Consider the following 15,651-nt stretch of genomic DNA (forward strand, 5'->3'; position numbering starts at 1 on the left):
TGGCATAATGTGAATTTTTCGCGCAATCCGTGTGCCATAACGTGAGTTTTGGCTCTTTTAGTGTGACATAATGTGAATTTTGTCTCAATCCAGGAGGCATGATGTGAATTTGGCCTTATTCCAGGTGGCATGATATGAATTTGGGCTCAATACAGGTAGCATGATGTGAATTTTGCCTCAATGCATGTTGCATAATGTGAATTTTGATTCAATTTATGCAGCATAACTTGAATTTTGGCATAACATGAATTTTGGCTCAATCCAGGTGGTATAATGTGAATTTTGGTTCATTCCATGTGAATTTTTTTTGCACATTCTGTATCACATAAGGGGAATTTTGGCTCTTTCCATGTGGCATAATGTTTAAGGGGCAAGTGTAAGGGGGTATACTACTGTTTTTAATAATGTGTTTAAGGGGCATATGGCGTGGTACACTACAATCAAGGACATGCCCCCTTTTGAGTGGTGGCACCCTCTTTTTCTGGAGTGTGCACATAACTTCAGCCTTCAATTTCCCATACCTCCAATTCAAAATTTCCACTTCGACCACTGCACACACACACACATATATATATATATATATATATATATATATATATATATATATAGATGCGCACCTCACACACTTACACATTGGACAGATACACACAACACACCACACCACATACAGTACACACACCCACGTACACTACAACACACAAAAAACAGTACAACACACACAAAAAATACATCATAGGTGCTAAATCTCAGGAGTGGATGTGGAATTCATCAACACACACAAGCTATCAAGACAGGAGCGGTGTGTTTCAAATAACAATAAAACGACACCTGATTTCATTGCTGGCATTGAGTATCAATACAAACACATTCTAACATTATGGTGGAGGTTTTAACAAAATACAATCTTGGGCCTTTGGCACAGCATTAGATGACATTTTACAGCAATGTTGGAAAAAAAAAAAAAACCCGGGCAGCGCCGGGTGGGTCAGCTAGTATATAAAATATGAACTAAAGTGCGTGAAAAACATAAGGTTTAGGACACTCTTTTTTTGGATGCACTGTTTATTTATTGCACACAATGCAGTCCACAGGTTATTGCTGCTGTGAGGTCACGATTGGATATTGGGTAAAAACTTATGAACAGGAGTGATTTCCTGTACACCCTGAGGAAGGACATTCATATGCCTGAAAACTTGGTGGGGAAAAGGAACCTTCTTCTTGGATGTAAACTTATTCCATTGGGTTTAGGCTGTTATTGAGTCCTCTCATTCCAGGTGAAAAAGTGAAAGACTTCCTCTTGAGCTATAATTTTTAGAAAAATGTTGATGTGATACTTTATCATTTTATCTGTGATTATAGTTGTTTGGAATAAAAACGTGGCTTTGGCACCATCTGTGGTGATAACATCTATGACTGGCTAACCATTAATGGTATGATGCATTATAAAGAAACCTCCTGAGAAACATCTATACCTCCATTTAGATCAGTGGTTCCCAATCTGGGGTACTAGTACCCTTGGGGATAATGTGCAGACCTTTTGAGGGTACTTGAAAATAATATTGATAATGGTGGAAGAAGAAAAATAAGTTTCCCGATGGTGGAAGAAATATCTTATTGCCATGGAGACAAACCACGTTGCGTCACTTCCGGTTCCATCTGCAGGAGCATCATCAGCATCTCCTCGTGCTTCTGCCCCAATTCACTAGGAGCTTCCCACACTGCCCGCAGATGATCAGCAATCATCTGCCTTGCACTGACCCGGGTGGAGGAAACAGTAGCATTAATTCTTCAGATGATAGCAGGAACCACGGAGATAGTACACAGCCAGTGGCCAGACACAGTGGGACCCAATTCCTAACCACTCACTACTCCTCCACCACTCCTTAATATAAGGACATGCATACCACTCATTTCCACTCCACTAGTAAATACTGAGTCAAATTGAGAGGAGGGGTACTCATAAATGAAAAGCCTAATCAAGGGGTGCGCCACAGAAAAAAGGTTGGGAACCACTGATTTAGATGATTATGTGTGAATGAGAGGAAGTTCCTTGAGGGTACTTTGCCCTTCAGTTGACGTAAATGGCATTGGGAGTGTTCATTCATTTTAAAGAAACCTTTATGAGAATGCACTTCACTTCTAGGACTAGTCCACAGTGAAAACTTCCAAGGAACAAGGGAAAATATAAAAATGTTTTAATAGACGTGTCTTTTCTTCTTATCTTGCCTTATGATATTGAGGTGGATATTTTATAGACGCAATTCCAGAACCAGAGAAGAACGGACTGTGTCCCATCCTAAATAGACAGCTTTTTTAGGACCACTCATTTGTTATTGCAGCAAAATGTTAAGTTACACCACTTAGACAGTGTAACAATAAACAGTATAATAATTAAAAATATTATACAATGAAAAAAAGAATATGAGTCGTTTGAGTGAAAAAGGTCTATAAAATGTATGGCTCAGCTTGCTTTACTTTTTGTCAAATAATGTCCATTTGTTTTTGCTGAGAATATAATGCACATCTGGGGGTAGGAAGCCGTTGAAAGTGGTTGCCATAGTCAGGTGATAAGATCCCATATTCTGGAATATGATCCAATCCCCAACTTCCAGTTCTGGCAGATCAACCTCTTCCAGGATCACATCTATCTCTGTGCAGCTCTGTCCCCACAGTTTACTGGGGAAACGTTCTGCCGATGGGGGAATGTCCTGTAGGGGGCAATTATTGAACATAGTTTAGAGTAATTATTCAACTTGAAACCAATTAAGGCTTAAATACAAGGTGCTGCCGTTAATGTGAGACCATATATGGCACCATGTGTTGGAAAGGGGAATTTGTGCAACTCAGTAGCACCTGGATGCTAATGACTTTTCCCCTGACAAAGATAATTGTGTACCACACCACAGCAGAGAGGCAAGGCGTTTCCCCAAGTCAGACACAGTTTTGGTGCAAAATATGCATATTATAGCAGAAGTGCTACATACGGAATCACAGTCACAATGGAATTTGCATGCATCCCTGAATCAGGCCCAGCATTCTCATCCCGCAGATTTATATTCTAATAAATTAATTGCTGAAAAGGAAATTCACTCCAAAATAATGAAGCCCAGAGCGAACAGTATGAAGTACTACGTACTACTAAGTACTCCAAAATAGACTAATTATGATCAAATCACTAACAGCAGGTGAATCATGGGGCTTTGTAACATTGAATTTGTATTAAAATAAAACAGTTTATAGTTATAAATGACTGAAGAAATATATATAAACATAAAACACATAAATAGTCCTGGGACATAATGAGCCTCATTCAAGTAAATGATTGTCTGATTTTGAAGTACTTCTTGCTGCACTTTGCAGGGAGTCAGTACCCCTGGGTCCCCCTCTATCTAGGGGCCCCTTGTGGTTGGCATGTATACAGTATATATATTTTTTTAGCTAATGGTTTTGTGCATGGGAGTGGGGTAGTGCTGCAGATTCACCTATCTGCCAATGAATAATGGTGCTGAGCATCGGGAGCCAAAGCACACTGACTGCACAAGTGTGTAGAGCATTACTGGGAGTTGACTAAGTCCCATGAGACTTTGCACAAGATGTCAGAGGCTGAGAGGCTTGTGCTGAGCTCTGCTTGGGGAAGCTCCTCATATGCTTCTCAGGCCAATGGAGGACAGCAGCAGCAGCGGCCTCGTCATGGCAGGGTTTTTAATTAGAGGCAGCGCTGAACCTGCCAGGGCTCCTACAGAGTAAGGTACAGCAGTTTGCATCCAGTAATAAAAATCTAAAGTGACCCCGGGCCCACCGAAGGCTTAATCCGGCCCTGAATCTGATGTCACTATTCCCGGGCAGACCAGGAATATAAGTAATCACTTACCTTCTCCACTACTGGTACGGGTCTAATTTCTTTCTTGTACAGTTTGAAAAATAGAAATGAGCCATAGAGACCATTGTTTAGATAATAGGATAGATGTCTTCTGCTCTTCCCGTCTGCCGCTGTAAGAAGTGCATTGGATTATTCTACTGAAAAATACTGACCTGTACTCTTGACATATACTGTAGAATGACACTGTAGTATATGGATAGTAAGTCTAAAAGGCAGATGTACTAAGCTTTTGAGAGGAACATGTGGAGAGAGATAAAGTACTAGCGAAGCTGCCGTGTTAAAGGCTGGGTTTAAAAAAAAGTGACAGAAGCTGGTTTGTGTGTGAGGCAGCCTCACCGCTCACCTGCCACCGACACTGAGAGGGGGGCCTTCAAGTGGCCGGCAAATGCCTAAAGCTACCTAGTGGTGGCGCCGGCCCTGTCCTCACCCAAGCAGAAAGGAATGACTACTAGTCTCTATGGTATGCTTTAAGACTCCATTCTTAGATCACAGACGAGGAAGTGGGAGAACGTCTTCTGATCACTCCTAGAAGAGTATTATTGGGAGATCAACCATTAAAGGGTCAAAGAAAGGGTCTATAGAGGTTTACCTATAATCAGGGCCGGATTAAGGGTCTAATGGGCCTGGAGCTGAAAATGTCCAAGGGCCTATTATAAGTGGAGGAGATGAGGCCAATGGCATGTAGGCATGTAGAACCCATACACTATAAGCCCTAATGTCTCGAAAAAAAAACATCTAAAAGTACGAAAATTGCATAATTGTGTGGAAAATAACAAATGCAATGATTTATGGCCCACTATGTGGCCAGATGGTGATTGGCCTATTTTTATGTGGAGTCCTGGAGCTGCAGCTCTTTACGCCACATTGTTGATTTGGATCTGCCTTTAATGATAGTACAGGCTCTCCAATATATGTCTGCTTGCTCCTCCTGTTGGAAAATCTGGTTTAGGTAGGAACATTTATCCACATTTTGTGGTTTTAGGCAGTGATCTACTCCTTCTGGGTTGTAACCCAGAATCTCCTGTCCTCTCTTCTTCCCAGACCAGCCATAAAGGATCGTTAGTCTTTCATCTTGTGCTTTCTAACAGACTAGCCAGATAAATGATCCAATGAAGTAGCCGGATATACCGGGGGTCAACCAGGTACAATTGTTGAGTACTGTGTGCGTGTGGAGGACTCAGTCTTCATGTGAGAGAACGGGTCCTGTGGGTCAGACTGATGATGTCATTGATCAACAGTTTGATGACATTTTGGGGGCACGGAGGGGGCAGTGTCATCGTTCATGTGGTGGGAAAATGACATGGATTTCTGTCGTAGGACAGAGATTTCCTGGCCTCCGCGACAGATAGCTTTGTGATGGGCCATAGGAAATTGAAACTGTTCCAGGTACAGTAGGCCTTGGATAGCCGTGGCTCGCCATGGCTATCCAGCGATGGTTAGATGAGGATGGCTCCATCCAAGTAAAAACTAAACCCACATTAGTAACAGGTAAAAATATAACTTGGGATAATACCCAGCGTGCACCTCTAGTGATACTATTTACTGACCTTTCACATAATCCTCTTTCTTTGTTATTATATTGGCGGCACCGGTAAAAGCAGAGCACACGTAATATCTCCCGGGCTCTGCAATGATTTCTACATCCTCCGTACTGGGAAAGTACTGGTCCAGCGATTCAGTTATCACAGATGTAAACTGGGAACAGAAGAGGAAATGGATCAGGTAAGCCGCCACTTCTTAGAGTACATATATCAGGGGAAAACTGCAGTGGGGGGGGGGGGGGGGTCTGACTGCAGCACGGTTCAAAATTCACATAGGGGAGCAACACCAACTGCCAACAACTGCCATTCCAAACTGACTCAATGGCAGTCAGTGCAGCGCCACTATTTGAATTTTGAACTGTCTGATGCCTTAGGGCAGGGGTGGGGAACCTTTTTTGTGCCAAGGGCCAATTGTATGGGGAACAAATCCTTTGGGGGCCATATGTAAAAATTTCTCTTACAAATTCGCCTGCTGCAGCTGTCCCAAGCTCCGGCGGCTGCCGCTGAATAGGACTGACAGTCTCTGGCAGCTGTTGATTAAGAGGATCTCGCAAGAACTACCGACCTTTCGTGAGATTCCCCTGTACTTGACTCCTGGCAAAGCCGCCGGGCGGGTCGGAGGGCCACTCAGACCAGCCACGGGGGCCGCATACGGCCCCCGGGCCTGAGGTTCCCCACCCCTGCCTTAGGGAATGAAATAGAACTCCCATCTTAGTAGTAGTTCATTTATTTATAAGGCGCCACAAAGTTTCCACAGCGCCGTACATAGCAAACAAAAAACAAATGACAAGGTAACGTACAGGGTGTGGTGATAACATACAGCATAAATAGGGGGGGGGGGGGGTGTAAATAAACACCAGTGTATTTGCAAAGTGATTGGCAATCACTGAGTATTTATGTGAGGTAATGAGTAAGGGGGGCATGTCAAAGCGGGTCTTAAGGTGGCCATACACACGCAGATTTTTCTTCAGATCTGGCTGGTTGGAACAAAAACATGGTTATGAATGAGAGCAAATGACAGTTGACCATTTGCTTGGAAATGCTGGAAAACTGACAAACTGTCACTCATCCATAACCATGTTTTTGTTCCAACCAGCCAGATCTGAAGATAAATCTTACTAGTGTATGGGCACCTTTATGTCTTGACAGTCATTTTGTGCAACTAAAGCTAGGCGTCCAGCGTCTATACACTGCTGGGGCGTGGGGGACACTCCCAGTCGTGCCCCCCCCCCCCCCCCCCCCCACTGATGGGACATTGCAGTCCATGGGAGGGGCGAGGGACTGAAAGTTGGGAGTTAGGGCAATAAAATTTCAATCCACCTCTGAATCGGAGCCTAAAAATAATTAGGTACTGTATAAGTACTTATCCTCGTGTACTGTACAGTATCAAAATCCTATTTTATGATAGAGCGTCAGCTTGCAAACAGGGCCCTCCTACCTCTCGGTCCATCTCTTATACATGGATGCCTCCTTTCTGGCTGCCCCCTACAGGAGAGGGCAGCCAGTTCAGTGAGGTAGAGGGGGCCGGGCGGGGTTGGCCGGCAGATCATCTGGAGTGGGGGCTTGGTCAGCACAAATGTGTCCTCGTGGAGACCCCCCCCCCCCCCAATCCCCCATGGTGCAATGCCATGCCGGTATTTCAGGCATTGCACAGTGGGGGGAAACGCTACAAAGACGCAACTCGCGTAATTTGCTCCCACGGACCCCCCTGCCAAGGAAGTGACAGCAGTCTCTGGTGCCCTTGTTATTTTGAATAGGATTTTTTTTTTATGAAGGTGCACCTTTTCTTATGTAATTTACATAGTGTGTAAAAGGAAAATCCAGTGCAACACCTGGTGGCGGAAGATGGTACTGCATGCAAAAATAATAATTCAGCATTGAAACCTTAACCATATAACGGCCAATGGATGCCCTCAGTGGCACGTTGACCCTTGCACCATCTGTAGGTCAATGTAGACTTTTTAAAACACAGAATACTCTGCTGATTCCAATGTATACGGATCACCATGAAGAAATGTCTTTTTAACCAATCTCACCTCCTCAAATCTTGGTCGGAAATCAGGGTGGCCGGGAAACCCCCCTCCAATATCCAGGACTCTCATCTTGTGTCCCAGTTTGTTTCCAATGTTAAACAGACGTCTGGCATCCGCTATACTGTCATGGAAGCTTTGGGGGTTACTGGAGCCAGAACCAATATGAAAGCTGCTTATAGGGGATTGTACAGGAACATGAGACAGGAAATGATGTCACTGTGCACTGTTGACCTTCTGCAGCTTATATGACTGATACTGTACATTACAACTGTTACACATTGTTCGTACATGTCAATGTAGGTAATTTAGGAACTGACTTATTTACAATGACTGTAAGCATGGATCTGTACACAGACTGTAAGCGGGGAGCTGTACACGGACTGTAAGCAGGGAGCTGTACACATACTGTAAGCGGGGAGCTGTACACAGACTGTAAGCGGGGAGCTGTACACAGACTGTAAGCGGGGAGCTGTACACAGACTGTAAGCGGAGAGCTGTACACTGACTAAGCGGGGAGCTGTATACAGACTGTAAGCGGAGAGCTGTACACTGACTGTAAGCGGGGAGCTGTACACTGACTGTAAGCGGGGAGCTGTACACAGACTGTAAGCGGGGAGCTGTACACAGACTGTAAGCGGGGAGCTGTACACAGACTGTAAGCGGGGAGCTGTACACAGACTGTAAGCGGGGAGCTGTGCACAGACTGTAAGCGGGGAGCTGTGCACAGACTGTAAGCGGGGAGCTGTGCACAGACTTTAAGCGGGGAGCTGTGCACAGACTGTAAGCGGGGAGCTGTACACAGACTGTAAGCGGGGAGCTGTACACAGACTGTAAGCGGGGAGCTGTACACTGACTGTAAGCGGGGAGCTGTACACTGACTGTAAGCGGGGAGCTGTACACTGACTTAAGCGGGGAGCTGTACACTGACTGTAAGCGGGGAGCTGTACACAGACTGTAAGCGGGGAGCTGTACACTGACTGTAAGCGGGGAGCTGTACACAGACTGTAAGCGGAGAGCGGTACACTGACTGTAAGCGGGGAGCTGTACACAGACTGTAAGCAGAGAGCGGTACACTGACTGTAAGCGGGGAGCTGTACACTGACTGTAAGCGGGGAGCGGTACACAGACTGTAAGCGGGGAGCTGTACACAGACTGTAAGCGGGGAGCTGTGCACAGACTGTAAGCGGGGAGCTGTACACAGACTGTAACAGACAGTGTACAGCCTAACCCTAACCTCCCCTCCCATAGCCTAACCCTAACCTCCCCTCCCATAGCCTAACCCTAACCTCCCCTCCCATAGCCTAACCCTAACCCTAACCTCCCCTCCCATAGCCTAACCCTAACCTCCCCTCCCATAACCTAACCCTAACCTCCCCTCCCATAGCCTAACTCTAACCTCCCCTCCCACAGCCTAACCCTAACTTCCCCTCCCATAGCCTAACCATAACCTCCACTCCCATAGCCTAACCCTAACCTCCCCTCCCATAGCCTAACCCTAACCTCCCCTCCCATAGCCTAACCCTAACCTTCCCTCCCATAGCCTAACCATAACCTCCCCTCCCAAAGCCTAACCCTAACCTTCCCATCCCATAGCCTAACCCTAACCTCTAACCTTCCCTCCCATAGCCTATCCCTAACCTCCCCTCCCATAGCCTAACCCTAGCCATCCCTCCGATAGCCTAACCCTAACCTCCTCTCGCATAGCCTAACCCTAACCTCCCCTCCCGTAGCCTAACCCTAACCTTCCCTCCCGTAGCCTAACCTCCCCTCCCGTAGCCTAACCCTAACCTTCCCTCCCGTAGCCTAACCCTAACCTTCCCTCCCATAGCCTAACCCTAACCTTCCCCTCCCATAGCCTAACCATAACATCCCCTCCCATAGCCTAACCCTAACCTTCCTCCAAAAGCCTAACCCTAACCTCCCCTCCCATAGCCTAACCCTAACCTTCCCCTCCTATAGCCTAACCCTAACCTTCCCTCCCACAGCCTAACCATAGCCTCCCCTCCCATAGCCTAACCCTAACCTTCCTCCCATAGCCTAACCCTAACCTTCCCTCCCACAGCCTAACCCTAGCCTCCCCTCCCATAGCCTAACCCTAACCTCCCCTCCCATAGCCTAACCCTAACCTCCCCTCCCATAGCCTAACCCTAACCTTCCCATCCCATAGCCTAACCCTAGCCTCCCCTCCCTTAGCCTAACCCTAACCTCCCCTCCCATAGCCTAACCCTAACCTCCCCTCCCATAGCCTAACCATAACCTTCACTCCCATAGCCTAACCCTAACCCTAACTTCTCCTCCCATAGCCTAACCATAACCTCCACTCCCATAGCCTAACCTTAACCTGCCCTCCCATAGCCTAACCCTAACCTTCCCTCCCACAGCCTAACCATAACCTCCCCTCCCATAGCCTAACCCTAACCTTCCCATCCCATAGCCTAACCCTAACCTTCCCTCCCATAGCCTATCCCTAACCTTCCCTCCCATAGCCTAACCTCTTACCTGCCCTCCCATAGCCTAACCCTAACCTTCCCTCCCACAGCCTAACCATAACCTCCCCTCCCATAGCCTAACCCTAACCTTCCCATCCCATAGCCTAACCCTAACCTTCCCTCCCATAGCCTATCCCTAACCTTCCCTCCCATAGCCTATCCCTAACCTTCCCATCCCATAGCCTAACCTCTAACCTTCCCTCCCATAGCCTATCCCTAACCTTCCCCTCCCATAGCCTAACCATAACCTCCCCTAACGTAGCCTAACCCTAACCTCCCCTCCCGTAGCCTAACCTTCCCTCCCATAGCCTAACCCTAACCTTCCCTTCCCATAGCCTAACCCTAACCTTCCCTCCCATAGCCTAACCATAACCTCCCCTCCCATAGCCTGACCCTAACCTCCTCTCCCATAGCCTAACCCTAACCTTCCTCCCATAGCTTAACCCTAACCTCCCCTCCCATAGCATAACCCTAACCTTCCCTCCCATAGCCTAACCCTAACCTTCCCCTCCCATACCCTAACCCTAACCTCCCCTCCCATAGCCTAACCCTAACCTCCCCTCCCATAGCCTAACCCTAACCTCCCATAGCCTAACCCTAACCTCTCCTCCCATAGCCTAACCCTAACCTCCCCTCCCATAGCCTAACCCTAACCTTCCCCTCCCATAGCCTAACCCTAACCTCCCCTCCCATAGCCTAACCCTAACCTCCCCTCCCATAGCCTAACCATAACCTCTCCTCCCATAGCCTAACCCTAACCTCCCCACCCATAGCCTAACCATAACCTCCACTCCCATAGCCTAACCCTAACCTCCCCTCCCATAGCCTAGCCCTAACCTCCACTCCCATAGCCTAACCCTAACCTCCCCTCCCATAGCCTAGCCCTAACCTCCACTCCCATAGCCTAACCCTAACCTCCCCTCCCATAGCCTAACCCTAACCTTCCCCTCCCATAGCCTAACCCTAACCTTCCCCTCCCATAGCCTAACCCTAACCTCCCCTCCCATAGCCTAACCCTAACCTCCCCTCGCATATCCTAACCCTAACCTTCCCTCCCATAGCCTAACCCTAACCCCCCCCCCATAGCCTAACCCTAACCTCCTCTCCCATAGCCTAACCCTAACCTTCCCTCCCATAGCCTAACCCTAACCTTCCCCTCCCATAGCCTAACCCTAACCTCCCCTCCCATAGCCTAACCCTAACCTCCCCTCGCATATCCTAACACTATCCTTCCCCTCCCATAGCCTTACCCTAACCTCCCCTCCCATAGCCTAACCCTAACCTCCCCTCCCATAGCCTAACCCTAACCTCCCCTCCCATAGCCTAACCCTAACATCCCCTACCATAGCCTAACCATAACCTCTCCTCCCATAGCCTAACCCTAACCTCCCCTCCCATAGCCTAACCCTAACCTCCACTCCCATAGCCTAACCCTAACATCCCCTCCCATAGCCTAAAACTAACCTCCCCTCCCATAGCCTAACCGTAACCTTCCCTCCCATAGCCTAACCCTAACCTCCCCTCCCATAGCCTAACCCTAACCTCCCCTCCCATAGCCTAACCATAACCTCCCCTCCCATAACCTAACCCTAACCTCCCCTCCCATAGCCTAACCCTAACCTCCCCTCCCATAGCCTAACCCTAACCGCCCCTCCCATAGCCTAACCTTAACCTTCCCTCCCATAGTCTAACCCTAACCTTCGCTCTCATAGCCTAACCCTAACCTTCCAATCCCATAGCCTAACCCTAACCTTCCAATCCCATAGCCTAACCCTAACCTTCCCTCCCATAGCCTAACCCCCTAACCTCCCCTCCCATAGCCTAACCCTAACCTCCCCTCCCATAGCCTAACCCTAACCTTCCCATCCCATAGCCTAACCCTAGCCTCCCCTACCATAGCCTAACCCTAACCTCCCCTCCCATAGCCTAACCCTAACCTCACCTCCCATAGCCTAACCCTAACCTCCCCTCCCATAGCCTAACATTAACCTTCCCTTCCATAGCCTAACCCTAACCTTCCCTCCCATAGCCTAACCCTAACCTCCCCTCCCATAGCCTAACCCTAACCTTCCCTCCCATAGCCTAACCCTAACCTCCCCTCCCATAGCCTAACCCTAACCTTCCCTCCCATAGCCTAACATTAACCTTCCCTCCCATAGCCTAACCCTAACCTTCCCTCCCATAGCCTGTAGTGCCTGACTTTAACCCTCGTCCCTTTCAACCCTCCACCTAGTGTCTAACCCTAAACCTCCAACTAGTACCCAACCCTAACTACCCCTCCTGTAGCCTAACTATATCCACCGAGTACCTAACCCTAACCACACCTCCTGTAGTCTATCCTAACCTTAACCCATCCCTCCCACGGTCTTATCCCAACCCTCTCCCTAGGACTTAACCCAAACCCCTCCCCAGTAGCCTCCTCTACTTCAGCCTAAAGTTGCAAAAGCCAATGTTAGTTGAGGCACCTAAATCATTAATAATCATAAAATTTATTGTCTAACTCTTCTTGTTGCATTAGACTGGCTAGTTCTGTGTCACCATCACCAATAGAACAATGACACATAAGACGCTGGTTACATCTTACCTGACCCCAGTTACCAGCACATTTAGGCTCCTCGCCCTCCTCAGGAGGTGCCCACATGTCTGTAGTGTGGCTCCAAACTTCTTGCTGAGACAGCTGACCGATCCCTCATCATCGGCGTGGATGCGGATGATCATTCTGCCCAGGAGAGACATGAAACAACTAAGAAGATGTAAAAGACACCACCTAAGGGTATGTCTATAATAAATAGAATTCTACTTAATGATCCCCCCCCCCCTCCTTTCCAGGAAATCAAGACACTTCTAACATTACTGTATTTTAATAAAAAAGGGAGTAAGAGAGAGTCAGCGATCCACACAAAAGTTCTATTAGTAGACAGGAAAGGCTTGGTACACACTACTAGACATAGGGGGCAATATAGTAGGCATATACAGGGTACATACGGTGAGATATGCACTATTTTTCTATTTGATTTTGCTTATGGAAGCAAAATCAAATAGAAAATCGAATGGGCATCGAATGGTTTTTCTACATTTGATCCCAGTGCGCACTCCAACCTAGCAGTAGAATGTCATCCTATAATTAGGAGAACTATATATTTTTTAAAAGGTTGGTGGTGCACCAAGATGTAGGGTACAACTTTATACGAAGAATTTCAAAGAAATTGGTCCAAAAGAGTGGTCCAAAAGCAAAATTAGCAGAAATGTCGGTACTTGTTTCCTAGCACGGCCACAATCGCGGGCATCGGGTGTCATTTTTAGTGGTCTGCGACGCGACTGACGCGATGCCCCCGATTTTCCCATTGAAATGCATTGAAAAAAGTCAATATCGTGTCGGTCGCATCGTATGCGGCTAAAAAAGACTTAAATGGTCCAGACGCGATGCCCCCGATTTCCCCATAGGGAACAATGTTAAATGCCTCAATTTAGCCGCGATGCCCCCGATTTCCCATAGGAATCAATGTTAAATGGCTCAATTTACCCAAATCATCCTAGGGAACAATGGTAAATGGGCCAGAAAACCCCAAAAACACCCCTGAACAGTGAAATGTCCCCACAAAAGTAGTTGACGCCACCCCACGATCAACGCGAACCTGAAGCGTGGCGAGCGCAGCGAGCCCATGAGGGGCGGCGGTACGCGTCCTCCGACCTTTTCATACCCCCACTATCCACGTCGGCGTGGAGTTGAGAATAGAATAGTGTGGTGAGCGCAGCGAGCCACCGAGCCCGAAGCGTGACGAGCGCAGCGAGCCCCGCGAGGGGACGCGGATACCTTCACAGGTAAACGCGTCCCTTCGCGGGCTTCACAGGTATCCGCGTCCCCTCGCGGGGCTCGCTGCGCTCGCCACGCTTCGGGCTCGGTGGCTCGCTGCGCTCACCACACTATTCTATTCTCAACTCCACGCCGATGTGGATAGGGTATCAAAAGGTCGGAGGACGCGTACCGCTGCCCCTCGCGGGCTCGCTGCGCTCGCCACGCTTCGGGTTCACGTTGATCGTGGTGTGGCGTAAACTACTTTTGGGGGGACATTTCACTGTTCAGCTGTGTTTTTTGGGTTTTCTGGCCCATTTACCATTGTTCCCTATGATGATTTGGGTAAATTGAGCCATTTAACATTGATTCCTATGGGAAATCGGGGGCATCGCGGGTAAATTGAGGCATTTAACATTGTTCCCTATGGGGAAATCGCGGGCATCGCGTCGGTACCATCGCACCCGATTTTTTTAGTGCATGCGATGGCCGCGATGCCCCCGATTTTTCCTCACGATGCCCACGATCATGATCGTTGTGGCCATGCTAGGAAACAAGTACCGAAATGTCTATTCAATCTCACTAACAATTGTAATATTCTGTACAACAACATTATCAATTATGCTCATAAAAATGAAATCAGTACTAAATATTGTTTGGAACCCCTTTGGAAGACAATTCATTTCTGGCATAAGAGGATATCTGAAAAAGCCTGAACATTACCGTGTTTCCACGATAATAAGACACTGTCTTATTTTTTTTTTCTCAACAAAAAAGACAATAGGGCTTATTTTCGGGGTAGGTCTTATATTAATAACATGCCCCCAGTCCTCCTTTAATGACATGTCCCCAGTCCTTTTAAACAGCCCCATTCCTCCTTTCAATGACCCCAGTCCTCCTTTAACACGCCCCCAGTCCTTTTAAACAGCCCCCATTCCTCCTTTCAATGACCCCAGTCCTCCTTTAACATGCCCCCAGTCCTTTTAAACAGCCCCCATTCCTCCTTTAAATGAACCCAGTCCTCCTTTAACATGCCCCCAGTCCTTTTAAACAGCCCACATTTCCCCTTTCAATATGAATTAAGAGTCCTGCTCACCAACTTTCCACTTCTTCTTATTGGCTGCGCCACTGCTCCCTGCTGCAGCCGCATGATGTGCGAGGTGACATCACGCGCTGCCCACAGTGCATCCCTGGGACCGGGAACTAAAACGGCTTCAGTCGAAGCCTGTACGATACAGCAACGCAGAGGTGAGGGGGGGGGGGGGGGGGGGTTAGCGTGGGTGGCGATGGGGTACAATTTAATGCCTGCACTCCGTTTTAGGCAAATTTTAATAGGGCTTATTTTGGACCAATGTCCAAAATCTGGGGTAGGGCTTATTTTCGGGGTAGGTCTAATTATCGGGGAAACACGGTAGTTGATGCCCACTTGAAATATCATGTCAAGGCCTACTTACATATGTCCGTGATACAACAGATGTTCATGATTTCTACGATAAAAGAAAACTTTCATTTGGCTAGTCTTTACGATGAATCCTGGTATACATAGCATTGATAGGTAGATGATTTCAGAAATCATGGAATTCCCTTTGGAATAAAGTCTCACAAATGAAGGCTTCTTGTATAACGATGGGACATATTTCAGAGAAGCTGGTTGTATACAGTTGCCCGGTCACTTACTCTGCATCTGGGTGATTGTCTGCTATTTTCACCAGTTCACTCTCACAGTCAAACGTCATCCTGTTGACCCCATGCTTGGCTGCGTAACGGATGTGTGACAGCTGCTTACAGGGGTTTGCGTAGATGATATCAGTAGCTGGAACTCCCATCCCTAGTATCAATTTTATCTCAGCCTGAGGGTACAATAAACAACAAGCATTGAGTTGACCTGAAAGTGCACCAACAATTATGTGATTGT

The 15,651-nt window shown here is 47.5% G+C and overlaps 1 protein-coding gene across 4 annotated transcripts in view; it reads right to left on the reverse strand.

Moving 5' to 3' along the window:
- Window positions 1-669: 669 nt before the first annotated feature.
- Window positions 670-15,651, reverse strand: part of LOC146058145 (ornithine decarboxylase-like) — a 73,185-nt gene continuing 58,203 nt past the window's right edge. For 2 of the 4 annotated variants that reach the window (XM_083170182.1, XM_083170181.1), the window contains 6 exons: window positions 15,414-15,586; window positions 12,528-12,662; window positions 7,458-7,623; window positions 5,428-5,575; window positions 3,872-3,990; window positions 670-2,708 (listed from right to left, as the gene is read on the reverse strand). In XM_083170182.1, the coding sequence (XP_083026308.1) occupies window positions 2,472-2,708; window positions 3,872-3,990; window positions 5,428-5,575; window positions 7,458-7,623; window positions 12,528-12,662; window positions 15,414-15,586 (978 nt within the window). In that variant the 3' untranslated portion in view covers window positions 670-2,471. The remainder of the gene's footprint in view (window positions 2,709-3,871; window positions 3,991-5,427; window positions 5,576-7,457; window positions 7,624-12,527; window positions 12,663-15,413; window positions 15,587-15,651) is intronic. The other 2 variants (XM_083170183.1, XM_083170184.1) reach the window with 1 other exon arrangement.

The sequence above is a fragment of the Crinia signifera genome, chromosome 2 (genome assembly GCF_055691185.1).
Source record: "Crinia signifera chromosome 2, ASM5569118v1, whole genome shotgun sequence".
NCBI classification, from domain to species: domain Eukaryota; kingdom Metazoa; phylum Chordata; class Amphibia; order Anura; family Myobatrachidae; genus Crinia; species Crinia signifera.